At 29.3% G+C, this 16551-nt stretch overlaps 1 protein-coding gene across 4 annotated transcripts in view; it reads right to left on the reverse strand.

Moving 5' to 3' along the window:
- LOC143250914 (AP-1 complex subunit gamma-1-like) overlaps positions 1-16110 on the reverse strand; it is a gene marked incomplete at its 5' end in the record, with an annotated part of 35228 nt that extends 19118 nt beyond the window's left edge. For all 4 annotated transcript variants that reach the window (XM_076502092.1, XM_076502093.1, XM_076502090.1 and 1 more), the window contains 8 exon segments: positions 1810-1937; positions 2759-2974; positions 7404-7458; positions 10400-10540; positions 11463-11576; positions 13220-13275; positions 14494-14592; positions 16030-16110. In XM_076502092.1, the coding sequence (XP_076358207.1) occupies positions 1810-1937; positions 2759-2974; positions 7404-7458; positions 10400-10540; positions 11463-11576; positions 13220-13275; positions 14494-14592; positions 16030-16110 (890 nt within the window).
- Positions 16111-16551: the final 441 nt, after the last annotated feature.

Consider the following 16551-nt stretch of genomic DNA (forward strand, 5'->3'; position numbering starts at 1 on the left):
AACTGAGCCATATCTGCATAACTGTAATGTATACACAATATATTTGCATTGCCATGTGATCTAACTAGTTATGTCAATAAACTTGTTCAGAAATGAATTAATTCTTTCTTGTTTCTTTCAACTTCATTATTTAACATTGTGAAAGGCTGGTTAGAATATTTCAGTGGGATTCATAAAATTTTGACAGGTATTCTTCAAAATTGTATGGATATATTTGCACACAGTAACACACCTGAATTGAAGTTTTTTTTGGCAAGTAAACAACATAAAGTCAGAGGATGCTTTAAAAAATTACAACTCAAAAAGTAGGTTGAACACCATCCTGATTTTTTTTTTGTAGATCATATTCAGAGATGTAAGAATATATGGTAAAAATCTGAAAAGGCTGAATAACTGGTGACATGGTCAAACTGTGGCCTGAAGTAGGGCTATTTTTAGATAAATCATAAAAAGTTGCATGCAGCTAAATTGTTTTACAAGAGATCTAACAGACTTTTAATTACATCAATTGCTGATTTATCAACTGATAATGTTATAGGAAATTAGAAAAAAAAATTCAGCTTTTTATCATATTAAGTCTTAGAGCTATGGCTTATTACATAAACCAATGTTTTTTACGATTTTTGGTTTCCGGGTGATTTTACTGGCTCACAATGCAAATCCTAAGAGAGATAAACTTGGTTTGAGACCATTTTTGAATTTTGAGAGATTAATTCAGTCAGTGTAGCAAATTTCAGCCTTCTACCACCATTACTCTTGCAGCTTTAAGCAGCCAAAGTTGACCGAAAATGAATTTGCCAAAAAAAAACAATATATTTTACAGGACTGTAAATCAGAAACTATTAGAAATATTGATCTAATCTCTAGCAATTTTTCATTCTATGGGTAGATGAGCACATGTGAATTTTTTCAAGGCATTCTGTGGAGGTCACCTGCAGCCCCCTTGAGATTTGACATGGAATGACCCAAAGGAGATTGATTGAAACTGGTATTGTCTATTAATTTAAACTGAATACTATATAGTACTCTAATAATGATTTAAATTTAATACTTAAAAATATAATAATTAGAATGATAAACAACTGGGTGTTAAAATAAATAATCTCATATTAAGAAAAAACCATATCTTTACTCTTGTGTGTAATAACTTAAACATAATTCATAAAACTTATATTTCACCATCTTAAACTGGTTCACTCCGAAACAAAGTAATTTATGATACAAGTAATATATCAATCACCACAATGTGTGTTGTATTGCAGTTTGCCTGATGAGCCCATATATTGGGTAAAATTTCTTGTAGATACCAGATATTATAGATATAGTGTAGTTTACATATTATATTTTTCTTTCACTCAAGCTCCTAAAAATATGTCTCAAATAAAAAAAAAAGCATATCTTGAGATGTAGTTTGTTTGTTTGTTTTTGAATTTCGTCTTGGCTACTCGAGGGCTATCTGAGCTAGCCGTCCCTAATTTAGCAGTGTAAGACTAGAGGGAAGGCAGTTAGTCATTACCACCCACTGCCGACTCTTGGGCTACTCTTTTACCAATGAATAGTGGGTTTGACCATCATGTTATAATGCCCCTATGGCTGAAAGGGCGAGAAAGTTTGGTGTGAGGAGGATTCAAACCCACAACCCTCAGATTACGAGTCGAACACCTTAACCCACCCAGCCATGCCGGGCCACCGAGATGTAGTATAATTAGAATTAAGCTGCAACTAACATACACAGAAAATAGTCTTTGTTTCAAACACATAAACAAGGTTACCTTTCTAGCTTCTCAAAGATCAAACTGCTTTACTTACGAAATACTTTTGGGAAATCGTACACTCAGTTTCATTAGAGAGTTGATAGTATATTCTTTTGTAAGGAGAGTCATATGGTAGCTATACAGAATCTTTTCATATAGTCCAAAAATGTGTTCTTCTGCTACCTGTAAAATATGTACATTATATAGTACAGTATTGAGATTGCTGAACCTTCACTTGCAAGTGTACTAAATATAATTTAAAGCCTAAATACATAACATTAAATACTGATTATTAAAAATTTAAACAATTATGTTTTTAATATATATGCAAAAACGGCTCGTTTGGGTTGAGAAAATATTTTACGTAGAAGAGCAAACAACGTTTTGACCTTCTTTGGTCATCGTCAGGTTCACAGAGCATATATATTTCTCTACAAGTGGGTTTTCTCGACATCACTGATTATGTTTTTAATATATTCCAGAGTAAATGCAATTCTATTTGCATAATAAGGCACTTTAAGTTAGTAAAATGTCCAGTTCTCTTTAACCTATCCAACTGTCAAAGTCAGGGTCCCAACCACCAGAAAGATTCGTTTTTGTTTCTTACTACTCTGTTATGTGTTTCTTGAGTAAAATGAGCACATAATCATTTTACTTTAGAAACAACACAGTAGTAATAAACAAAAATGAGCCTTTTTGGCAGTTAAAGGCCTACTTAAGTCTTGCTATGCAAAGATTTAAAAAAAATCATATACAATGTAAGATTTACTCATATTTGGAGTAGTTCTTTTAATGTTCCATTAATATAAGATCTGTGTAGAAATTTTAAAAATTTAGAAAGTAACAACTAACGACAGAGCCAAAATATCCTGCTATTATCACTATTTTGTAATTGGTTATCATCTACAACACATATTCCATATAGCTCATGAAAATCTTAAAAATAGCAATACTGATATCTCAGGTCATTATGTTTCAACTTCTTAATCTCAAACTCATCTTACATTTAATGGTTCAGCATCAACACCTTCAGAAGAGTTCAGAAGATCTCCAAATTCTCCAATACACCAGGTTGCAACCTGTACGAGTGGCTGACAGCTAGCTAATTCATTACCCAAATTCTTCCACAATTGTTGGGTGGTGTACACATGAAGCTGTGATGATTCAGATATCAACTGTATAAGATTGCCTACCAAGTCATCTGGAACATAATTCCCTGCCTGAAAAGTTCAAAACACAGGTGTATCCAGGTCACTTGTAACATATGATTTTGGGTAAAACACACTTCATTTTAAAATAAGAACCTTGAAAGACAACATAATGTATAAAATATTCAAATATATAGACTCAATCAGGAGAAAAGTTTTTCACACATTCATACGATGTGTGAGATCTCAAAAGTCAAAACTTGGAATACTGTTTTTGGATAAATTAGATTATACAAAATTACTTTGTCAAATCACATTTCACTTTTTAGAATCTAAAATACCTAGGATTAAAAAAGGTACTGGAAGCTTGGAAGATGGAATGAAAAAAATTGTATCCATAGAATCTCATTGTAAAAAATTTTGACTGGCGAGTGACTCAGAAAGTGTTGTCAGTATCCTATGTCTAAAGTTAATAATTGTAATGGATGTCCTAAAATGGGGTGTTTGAATGTAACATGTTCTTTTGGTTTTTAAATAATTAAGAACAAATTTTAATGAATGAATTAGTTTTTTTCCAACTGGGAGAGAAATAGAAGTGTAAAATAAAGCACAAAATAATCATATGGAAGAAAATGGGAATCCAAAAAGTTCATAAGAATAAATGTGTACAATCTCTTTAAAACAATTATACCCTGTATTCCATAACTTTTTTTGAAAAACAAATAACAAGATTTTTTTTTCAAAAAATTATTAAAATCATTTTATAGTTGAATTACAGTGGAAAAACTGTAGGCATTCAGTAGAAAGCATACCTCCACTATGCAACATTGATAATATTCAGCCTTCAAAAAAATATAAGAAAACCTGTCCATATGTCTGTTGTCATAAACAGACATAAACCTGTTTCGACAGGACATTGAAAAATAATGTCATACATATTTCCATCAAGTTTTATCCAAATCCAATAATTTTTGACAGTTATAGAACAAAAATAGCAAATGAAAAATGTTAACAGATAGGGAGATTTTAGATTTTTTATGCCTTTGAAATGAACATGACCCTCCAAAAACTAATAATTTCTTAACTGGGTCACAGTCCAACTATTTACTACCTTTTGTTTAAATCCTTTCAGCCATTTGCAAGAAACACTGCTAACAAATAGGAATGCCTTGACCTAGTGAAACTTTATAAGCATCCTTTACCTGTAGAAATCCCTTTACCTCATTAAACTTTAAATCTACACAAATTGGAATGCCTTGACCTTGTGAAACTTTAAACATCATTTAACTATAGAAATTCCTTTACCAAATCAAACCTTAAACCTTTAATAAACAGAAATGCCTTGACCTAGTGAAACTTTACTTTAAACATTCTTTATCTGTAGAAATCCCTTTACCTAATCAAACTTTAAACCTTTAACAAACAGGAATGTCTTGACCTAGTGAAACTTTAAAGATCCTTTAACTGTAAGAAATCCTTTCACCTTATCAAACTTTAAACCTTTAACTAATAGGAATGCCTTGGCCTAATGAAATGTTTGAAAATCCTATAATCCACAGAATTGCTTTCTGTTTAAGAACAAATGTATACACTTACAGGAGATGCATCAGTTACTGTAGTATATGGCAGGTAGTCAACATCCATAGTTACATATTAAATAAACTTTATTATCAATGTAAGTCAATAAACTTTCCATCAAAACATGGTTCATATTTCAACTACTAATTAATATGTAACCTTTACATTCAATGTAGTCCTTTGAAATAAAGTTTTACCTTTATTTCAAATATATAGACTCAATCAGGAGAAGAAAAGTTACTAAATAACACATATTTAGTGTTAAACTAAACATAATCAGATTATGATTAAACATAAACACCTTATGGCCTACATATATTATATTCTATAATTGTTTTATAGAAAGAATAAAAAGATTTTCTTTTAGTCTGACATTTAGAAACAAAAGGTAGTTTCTTATAGAAACACAATCTAATAATAGGTTGTGTATTAATGTCTTATTAAATACATAACTACAAAATTTGTAGTTCTTAAGGAATTTTTAAGATATTCAGATCTAATATCAAGTTTTGCTTAGCACAGTTTGTTCTTGTTTCTAATCTTCAATACAATCATTATAAGGTTCACAAAAAAATGTGGAAAATAGTAAAAGTTGAATATGAATTGTATATTCACACAAAGTGTTGTATAAATACAGTAGTTCTGAACATTATTTGTGTCCAAAAGTACTGAGTTTATACAACTTCTTTCAATTTCTTAGTTTCAAAAGGAATGAAACAAATTTTCAATCTTCATTTTTCTGTTTGCTCACTTGTTTGCTCCATAATGTCCATTCTAGATGTTCTTTATATCCCATAATCTTCTGCATTTGGCAGAAATTAAACACTATTAGTATAAATATTGTTACATCAAACAATAAATATATAGGTGAAAAGACACAGCAAACAGAACAAACTCTCAGAAGTCTGATACAAACAAAACTAGTTTTGACATGCGTGCGCTTTCTCTTCAGATTCACAATTACTTCTCGCAGGAAAAACCTGTCAATTACAAATTGAATAACTGTATAAATAGAAGATTCATCAAAAGTTGTTTAATCAAAAGCTTGCCCAAGTTCAACATCCCCCAAGGTCATTCTTAACATAACATCTTTCCAACTTCTTGTATCCTTAAGAGAATTCATAAATCAGGATCCAAAAGGCAACATAAGAGTAAATAGGATGCTCAAAGCTGTTGAAACGAGCTTCTCTAATATTAGACCTCTGACAGTTTGTTCTGTTTAAGGTAGTTTTTCACAAACTGTTATACAAAATTTGAATGAGATCTCACTGGGTAACTTGATGCTTTCTCATGCCATTTAGGAATGGTTCAAATAGCAATAAAAAAAATGAAATGAAACATATTTAAACTGTTATAAGTCTGAGGATGTCTAAGATAAGTTGCTATGACTCTTTGTTATAATCGACAGTTAGTAAAAAAAAAACAAAATACATTTTAATTTGATTTCATAATTGTCAACTTTTGCTACAATTAGTTCCAGTTTAGAAAAAAGTATATAAAATATAAATGTTTTACTGAAAAAAACAACTTGATATTAATTGAAGAGATCCTAGAGGTTGTGTAAAAAATATGAAATCTGTATTAGAAAAAAAATATTTTCATTCTTGAAATGAAAATCATCTTACATTCAGACAAGTCAGTGTGGACCAGACTGACTCAGTAAGTTCCCAGATAAATCCTTAGTAAAAACATTTATCTAAATAATTCTGATTTTTTGTGTACAACATATTTGTAACATTGATTAACAGCTTACCAAATTTTGTTAAGATGCACATAATTAATTCAGAATTCTAGTAAACATTCCTATGTTTTCCTTGACAGAAACAGGAATTAAAATATCACTTTTATACAGAGTACACTCAAAATTTAATTAAACTACTTTAGTATCAGTCAATGTCAATAAAATTGTCATCAAAGGTATTTTGTAATTCAAATTTCAGTACGTTTTATTTAATTTCAAAAGGAAACATTTAGGGATTATAGACACCTCATTGGTACAAATGGCCCATTTAAATCTTTACACACTTCTATTGGTTTATATCCATTAGATATCCCTGAGATAAAATGGAAATTTATAGCATCTATTCTTGCTTTAAGGAGTTATATCCCATAACCTGAAACTCATATATCACATATACTGCCTTTAAAAAATATATTAATAATTCTCTTTAGTACTTGCTACTGGATTACTTATAACCAATAGAAACATTTTTCAGGTTACTGCTTTCTTCATAAGATTAGCTCATTGACAACATCACTGCGAGTTATCCTGCATGAATTTGATTGTTTGCTATCACCAAGGTCAGTTTGACATGCTGATAAACTCAATAACATTTCAAAACATATGTACATAACAAACAATTTATCAGTCAAATCAGTACATCCTACTCAATAACTATCACTATTTCAGCATAAAGACAGAACATACATTCTTTTAGTCTGACATCCACTGTTTCTCTGGTAATATAAGTAATGAATTAAGATATTCAGATCTAATATCAAGTTTTGCTTAGCACAGTTTGTTCTTGTTTCTAATCTTCAATACAATCATTATAAGGTTCACAAAAAATGTGGAAAATAGTAAAAGTTGAATATGAATTGTATATTCGCACAAAGTGTTGTATAAATACAGTAGTTCTGAACATTATTTGTGTCACAAGTCAGAAAGCTATCTCTTTAAATAATGTTACCATCCTCTACTGTTTGCTGTATGGTTTATTTATTATTGAAACTTTGTCAACTGAAAGAAGACATTAATAATTATCACACAAACTTTTTATTTTCTTTCCAAAATCTTTTTTCTCTTATGATTATTAGAATCATTCATTTCTGTTGCTTAACACTACAACACCAAGACATGACTATACTACAAACTTAGTAAAAAACATGGATAGGAAAAATTTATGTAAATACTAAAACTTACCAATGTTAAAACTTTAATCATTGTGTCTATATGCCATCTCTTTGTTGGAGCATGTCTGCAAAAGGAGGTATGGGAAAAGACAAACTATGTATTTAAGACAGAAAAATAAAAATAAAAACAAAAATCTTTGTGATCTCTACTTCTAAAAATGTTTGCCTAAACTTTTTTTTTTTTTTTTTTTATAAGTTGTGGTATCAAAGACTCAAGTGTTCTAAGATACCTAACAAGTGTCACACCTAGAAAAAAATTAAAATAACTTTCAAATACTGCACATTTATTCCAAACATGCTAAAGATAGTGTTCTTTTTAACTCTGATGCCTGTGGTTTTCAACTGTTATAGATACACTACATCATAAAATATGAACTTTTACAAAATATTTTGAAATACTCAGAAGTCCCATACAAAAGAAAAAGAATATTCTCAAACTCAAATAAAATAAAATAAAGATTTTTAAGTAAATATAGGAAGTTTAAAATCTTTAGTATTTGTTTGTCAAGTGTAACTAAATCATGTCTAAGAAAAATATATAATTTACATTTTACAGCCTATTATTTGTCTTTGTAACTACTCTTAATTATTTCAATAGACCTTCTCTCACAACAAAAGTTTTTACTTGAGTTAGGTCACAGTATATATATATTGTGTTACAGTGTTTACAATATAACATTTCTCACCTCTTAAATCCAACATAAGTTGTCATAATGATCATCCAACACACTGATATATTACGGTTCATTACCCCATAATACACACCATATCACAATCACCATACTGTTTTTCCCATGACACACTGGCCCATCAGTACGAGATGCTTCAAAGGACATGTATTTGTCTACCAGCATAGCCAATATGTTTGATCTCTGGCTACGATCAATTGCCGCACTTGCACAGATAAACTTGGTCCCATTAAAACAATGACCATTGAAGCATAGCCCCACCAATATCTTAGCAAAGTTGAGCTCTGCATTAAAATGCCAATCTTACATATTTGCTAGAATCTACATCAATCAGTTTGCTACTCAAGTGAAAGTTGTCTTAACTGCAGGCAACACAGTTTGGACCCTCACAACTAATTTATCAGATTTTAATACAGTAGTGTTCAGAATTTTTATGCTGTAAAAACACAGAAAAACAATCTACACAAAGAAATATATATGCAAAAATGGCTCGTTTTTGCATATATATTTCTCTACTAGTGGGTTTTCTCGACATCACTGAATCTACACAAAGACTATTAATCTTGAACCTTCCCATTTATCAACTTACAGGAAACTATTAAATTATAAAGTGTTATTAAATGCAATTTAATTTGAGCTTACACATTTATTTTTGTTTTACCATATTGAAAACATATAACACGATCATTTGTTGTTGAGATGATATCATCCATAGTACTGGCAACCATATTTAAAATGTGTAACACAATCATTTGTTGTTGAAGTGATATCATCCATAGTACTGGTGACCATATTGAAAATGTGTAACACAATCATTTGTTGTTGAAGTGATATCATCCATAGTACTGGTGACCATATTGAAAATGTGTAACACAATCATTTGTTGTTGAGGTGATATCATCCATAGTACTGGCAACCATATTGAAAATGTGTAACACAATCATTTGTTGTTGAAGTGATATCATCCATAGTACTGGTGATTTGTACAATCACCACCATATTGCATGTGAAAGAAACTTGTCCCAGCATTGAAACACAAGTAATATAATATTTTGATATCCACCATAAATTATACATTCAGTGTCATATAACATATCCATTATAATAACTTGTTATAACTCTTCAAGTAGCTTTAATAATAAAATTATGCATTATCAATGTACTGCAAAGTTTTAAATAAATCTCTTTTTCAAGTAAATATTCCACTTGGTCTTATTACACCCAGCAAACCCTATCTTTCAGAGGTATCTGCCTGCTCTGACATATTGTGAAACTCTTGGTGATGAGAAACTCACTTGAAATAAAAATGTATCTCAGAAAGGCTGGTATGGGTATTAACACTTTTATTGATAAGGAGAGAACAATGTTTTGATCTTCCTAAGTCATCTTCAGGTTAACCTAGAAAGGTTGAAATGCTGTTCTCTCCTTTTCAATAAAAGTATTAGTACCCATACCAGCCATTCTGACATGCATATTGTGGAACTTTTCAGTCTTAAAAACATTATATACAAATTTAAAATAACAGAAATCCATATAATATGTAAATATATTAATCTTTTCTTAACCACTTGGGTCCATAAATCCATTCCTTCATCAAATGTTTCAGAAAAAATATATACATATATTCAAATGCTACTAAAAATAACTAGAATAAGTTCTTACTTTTGAAGGAATATCAGTCACTTCCTCCAAAATGTTTTATGACAAAATATTTTTTACCCAGTTTTTACATAATTTGTGCCACTTCTTTTTCTACTCAAATCAAAACTTTCCAATTGACTAAATATACAAAAAATAATGTTAGATACTGGAAAGATAAACGATGTAAAACTTTTTAACAAAAGATAAAAATCAATTAAAAGAAATTTGCACTCAAAGCTCCAAATATACAAAAAATTTGGAAAAAAATCCAATAACCTTATTCCAGAAACACTTAATTTAATTTTATACAATGCATATGTTCTACATTAAATATGTCTTCCAGTGTTGTGTACAATAAAATCACTCTGAAAATATCACAGCCTGAAGCAAATGACTATACCCTACACCTTAAAATTTATGGTATCAAACTACATATGTAAAATAACCTTGTTTTAATGTTGAATTTGTACAAAGTTTGATTTTAAAACACAAAATTTTTATGTAGTCTTTATCAAATTATGTTAATATGGATAACTACGAGTTTTGAATGTACCCTTGAACATTTCTACCTAGCATTTAATACAAGTTATTACTTATTAAAACTCTGAAGCATTTTCCACTAAAAAGCTACCATTAGAAAACATATTTATTAAATATTCCTGAAGCCTTATCTTACACTTCTGTTGCAATGAAGAGTTTGGATGAGCAAACTGCTTTTGACTCAGGATCAGCACCTTCAATAAATGACAAGAGGTCTTTGGTAACAGTTCTAATGTTGTTAGAGTTGATGAGAGCAAAACATAATTCCAGTGCTCTCCTAGAAAAGAAGAAATAAGAAATTATAACTCAGTAACATTTCACAGTTCCAGGGCTCTCCTACACAAAGTATATACAATAAGTTTTAAATTAGAAACTTCATGCATTCCTTTGTAATTAAGCACAGTGCTACACAAAGAGTTATCTGTGCTCTGCCCAACATAAGATCAAATCTTTATTTAAAATGCACAATTTATAATGCAAAATATTTTTATGCATAAAAACAGAATGTCCTGAAATTACTATAGTTTAGTTGACTTTCTAACTAAGTTATAAATGAACTGAAAAAAAAGTTTGTTAATGAAAATTAGCACAAATAAGAACAAGCTGGGCTCATGAACTGTTCAATAAATTAAAATCTTCTGTTTTTACTGATTATAAATTATTCAATAACAAATGTCACGAAAAATTACAGACATTTTTTGAAGGGCAGGAAAAACTTACATCATGGTTTAACAGTATCTATATTCTATGTGTTCACTTTGTGCACATTAAGGTCACACAGAGGGTAAAAGAAAATCTAAAATTGACAGTTTTGAGCAAAGAAATGTTATGTGATAACACTTGGGAAATGAAAATTGAGAGTTGTTTAAATATTTTCTTTTGGAATTAAGAAATGAAAACCTGTACAATATTTAAAATTTAAATTATAATCTGCTTCGTTGGCAAGTTCCTTAAACATACATTGATAATATTTTGAATATAACTGTAAAAAAAAGTTGACATTCATACATTGACCCCACCTCATGATGTAATGTAGTGGCTAATTTGAAATATTTTAAATTGATATATGACATTTAGGGTTCAAAATACTTGTGTATTTAATCTAGTAGTTATCAAGTCTTAACGTTAATGATATGAAAGTCATATTACATTTCAAATTATTTAATTGTATTTGGTGTACGTAAACAGCATTGAAATACCTTTGTATGGATACATCAGGATCTTTCAAACAGTCCAGAACTGTGTTTCGATGTCTCTGCACAGCTCCATTATCCACGTTCACTGTCTGAAGTAGAGTATTCAAGGCCACATATCTAGAACAATATTCTAACTTTTAATTTAGAATTATTAAAAAAAAGGTAAAAATCAGTTAATAGGCTAGTACTTTGAAAAGAACATTAGTGTTACAAAAGTATTAAAAACAAAAACAGGTTGTTTTTCCTGAACTATTCCCACCACCACTAACCACGAGTAATTTATAACATCAGGACAAAATTTTGATTGATAAATATTTGTTGAATCATAATCAAATTTAATAAAAAAAATATTCCCAGTTGAAAAACTACCACAACTTTCAAAATATTAATGTAAAAAAAACATTTTTAACTGGAAGGCTATTTTTTTTATTTATTACTCTTATCAATAAAATTCTTGACTGAAGACTATTCACAGATTAATTATCAAAATAAGATCACTTGTGAGCCTAATTATTTCTAGAATCATAATCAGTGAAATAAAATGAATTTTTGAATTTTGCACAAAGCTATTTGAGAGCTATCTGTACTAGTTACTTTTGAAGAGATAAATTAGAGGGAAGGCAAACAGTCAACATCACCCACTACAAACTTCATGATGTGCTGAAAACACACAAGTCTGAGAAATAGAAACCCTTAAAACCTAAGTGCTTTCAGCAGGTGGACCTTTCTTCTTCAGGGGCACTCTGAAACTACCAACTGTTGGGCAACTCTAATCAGATAGTGGGATTTTATAATCCCTCTTAAAACATACACAGACCACAATCCAGCAACATTAACCATTGGACAACATTCAGCCTAACCTTTAAACAGCTGATTATTTCAACACAAATTGTCTGATCTAATATTTAACAAACAAAAACTTCTCTCCTTTGACAGCCATTCCAGCCTCATAAGAGAAAATCTTGTTTAATAGCTCAACGTCAAAAAAATTCTCTGTTACAAAACTTTTAATAATACTGTCACCCACCTCAAGTAAATTTAAGTTTTTTCATTCAGTATGAAAAAGTGAAAATTATCTAATACAAATTACTGATTCAAACTTCACCAAGTATATGACAAGTAAACTTAAAGATCCTAAATATTTCTAAGGTTACAAACCTCATTAAATCAACTATCCTAAACACAAGGGAAAACTGTTCAATTTGTAATGAAGATTGATTAAAAATTACTTTTGATGAACATACTATTTTCTAAATTTGAAGTTCATAAATTCTGAACATTTTCTTCAAAAAATGTTAATATAACACACAGTGTTTAGTACGTTATGATGACAATAACTCAAAACTTTCCTATTATCAGCAAATATGTGCATATAGAAATTGCATAAAAATATGCAAGTCGTTTTTTCAGTATACGAGTTAATCATCTTGCTTGTTTCTTTATTGTGCCATGAACAAAATTAAAAATGGTCATAAACATTTATTCTGTTATCCATACTCAATTTAATTTTATCAGGTTCTGGGGTTTATATTTAATAGCACAAATGTTTTATAATTTAAAAAAAAAATTTACTAGAACCATTGTTCTTTCAGTACCAAAAAATCCTTTTTGTTATAGACTACTGAGAAATCAAAACAAAGATCCATTTGCTTGATTATTTTACCACAGAAGCATACATAAGATTACTTTATCTAAGAGTAAACCCAAAAAATAATGAACTTGGAAAAAAAAACATTTAAAAAAAATCTAATATGGCATACCTAATGTTTTTGTCAATATTGAGGAGAAACCTTCCTAATATATTTACTCCCAACACCTGAAACAAAAGAATATATTGGAATGGTCAATGCAACTTGTCAATTTAACTTTTCTGTACTGATCCCTATACTTAAATACAACAAACAGAACATTTTGTGGGGCTTTATAATGATAAAATAACATTAGATAAATAAAAAATACATGCAAGAAAAAACTTTTACTCCTCAATTTATCAACCTTGCATCCAACAGGATGTTACATGCCAATACAGGCTTACATCAACACACAGCTATCTTGAACTTTGGATCATTCATTTCTGAGATAATTCACATGCAATTATATCTGCTTATTACTAGAAAAAAACAACTAAAATTTTAATTTGTTTTTATCACATTGTTTATAATACTGCTAACTTCAAACTTAAGATTTTTTTCTCTAAGAAACAAAAATCTAACTTTTACTTTTTGATATTTATAAGTTGTTTTTTCTAACAAGTTAAATTAACCTGATACAGCCAAGGAAAACCTTGAGATATATTCTCTTCACAACTAACTGCTACTTGTTCAATACCTTCAAATACACTCATCAAACGATATCCTGACCAATGCTGCTATCAAAACTAATAGAGGAATTTCACTGTTTGTAACAGTGAAATAACATCCAGAAATTGAAAAATAAATACTGGTTTTTTAAATGTAAATTAGTGTTGTTTTTTGTTTTATAGCAAATAGTTTCACAAAACGGTTGTTTATTATATATGCATATTTGAGGTGGCCATCAAATGCCTATCTGGTTCTACAAGAATTAATTAAACACCTGATACAGCAATTATGTTATTCTAAAGGTTACTGTTCATCAACATCACTCAAAATTATTGTGATAAGTGCTGCGAACCACTACATTTAACCCATGTTTAGTAGTCGAAATAATTTCATAAGCAAAGCATCATTTTGTATCATATGTATTTTTAATATAGTATATTATATGGCAAAAACTAACTAATCTTGTTACATTTAAACCAACTAAATGGACATTTAGTATCTCAAAAATATTAAATAGCAGTATTCTAAATTTGTACCACACTGTTAAAATTTCATAAATTACAAATTGCTATAGTACTAAATTCATTTACAACACATAACTCACTCATGGTTGCTGAAAGGAAGCCTTATCAGTAGCCATCTAAAATTAAATTACCTATAAACATGAAACAAGTTATGGTAATCAGAAATTTGTACTTTTTGCTTTATTTATTACACATGAACATCAAACTTACCCTTAAACCACTCTCCGATTTGATTCCCATTATAGATAAGACGGTTTCATATAGAATAGCATTGCCTACATTTTTACTTGTTTCTGTATTTGTAGCTACCTAAAAATCAACACAAAAACATATACAAATTTAGTTTTATTCATTCTTTAAGATATTTAAATCAGTTAACCATTTCATATTTTTCACATGTAATTTGGTATATGCAGCTTTGAAAATCCTATTATACTTGTTTCAAAAGGTCTTTAAAGTCTTCTACAAAATAAATATCCTACAAATTAGTTGCAAACAACCCCACAAAAGTTTCTCCTGGCATAATTAATTTCTTTTAGAAAAAAGGTGAATATGTTTTGTTTTTTTAAAGTTACCTGCTACAAATTCTAAGTATGCTCCAATCTGAAAACACTTGAATACAAACTCAAGTTCCAAGGGAAATGTACTAGAATGTGGAATACTTCTTAACATATTGCCAAAACCAGTAAATCCAGTTTAGCATTCCTACAAAAACTAAAATGTTTGTAATATGGGCTGCATATTTAGATTTTATTTAAAGAAATGATATTTATTTCCCATAAATATTACATTAATTAACAAAAACGAAACTGAGAAATTGTTCACTTCTGTAACTTAATTTCTGTATAAATTCTTTTGTAAATCACTTGTTTTTATGAAAATCCATAATTACCAATAATTCATGGATCTTGCAGTCAACAATTGAGTATTTTCACTGTTTCAATTGACATTAGATAATATTTTCTCTATTTAAAGTGAAAAGAATATTCTCTGTTTCTCCTGCTTACATTTAAAATTAAAGTTACATAACAAGTTTTTCAATGTGACTGGCAAAGAGACAACATATCTACAAGTTTTGTAACCAATTCATTAATCCAGTGTTTTCTTGACACTAATTACAAAACGAGCAATAAACGTCAGGGTGTGCTTGTTTAGTGTGATAACATTCAAGTAAAACTGTAAACTACTAAATATTAAGGAGTCACTCATAATTTTTGACACTTTCACAAAGTATATTATGGGGGAGGAAGAGAGAAAGACAGGAGCTTGTGTACACCTTTCAAAAAACCTTGAAAGGAAACTGTCATTTGCAACTAATAAGTAACTTGTTAGTGTTCACCAGTAGCAACTCTGGCAAACTTGAAGATTTAAAAACCTCATTTCCAATTCCCAGTGCCCCATTTATGATGATTAATATTCAATAATTTTTCTTGAAAATAACTTTGCTATTTTTTTGTATATGCTATCACATGGAATCATAAAAAAGGCATATTTTGAGCCCACTTGAAAATGCTAAAAACTGTGAATTAATCACAGCATATAATTTACAATCAATCACTCTGATATTTATGCTTGTAAAAAGGTAATGTATTTTCCACATGCCTCAGACTACCACATATTCAAGAAAAGATTACAACAAACTGATTAATACTTACTCATTTAAATAAAGATGTTAAGTTCAAACTTTTCTAAAATTATTTTTATATATTTTAACACAACTAAATTTTTGCAGTAAGAATACAATACTTGTGCCAAAATGTCATTCATAATTTCACTGGTTTCATCATCCTGTTTTCCTAACACTCTAAGCAGTCTCAAGATTTTCACCTGAAAAAAACAAAAGTGACTTCCAGTAAAAAAAGTTGCACTAAATAAAAAATACACAAACTAACATAATTTACCTTTATATAGGGTGCATGCAATATTTAAGGCATGCTCAAATTCAGATATCTAACCATAGAATTGTTTAACGTAAATATGACAAGTTATATCATCACCATACAGCTTAAACAGGTTCCATACAGACCCAAGCTGAAAAACTTTCAGGAGTTTTTCAGAACATTTTCTGAACTAAGCCAGTAAATTTTCAGGAACAACCAAGTGAATAATTGTAAACAAAAAAAAAAAAAAGACTTTAGTTACAAAAATCTATTAAGTCATTAATTCTTACATGCAAATAGGAATATCTTATGTAAATTAAATGTTTAAACTATTTTTAATTATTCTGTGTTCAATTAACTGCTTCAATGTCTTTAAACTTTATTTTTT

Source organism: Tachypleus tridentatus, chromosome 5 (assembly GCF_004210375.1).
Source record: "Tachypleus tridentatus isolate NWPU-2018 chromosome 5, ASM421037v1, whole genome shotgun sequence".
Classification (NCBI taxonomy): domain Eukaryota; kingdom Metazoa; phylum Arthropoda; class Merostomata; order Xiphosura; family Limulidae; genus Tachypleus; species Tachypleus tridentatus.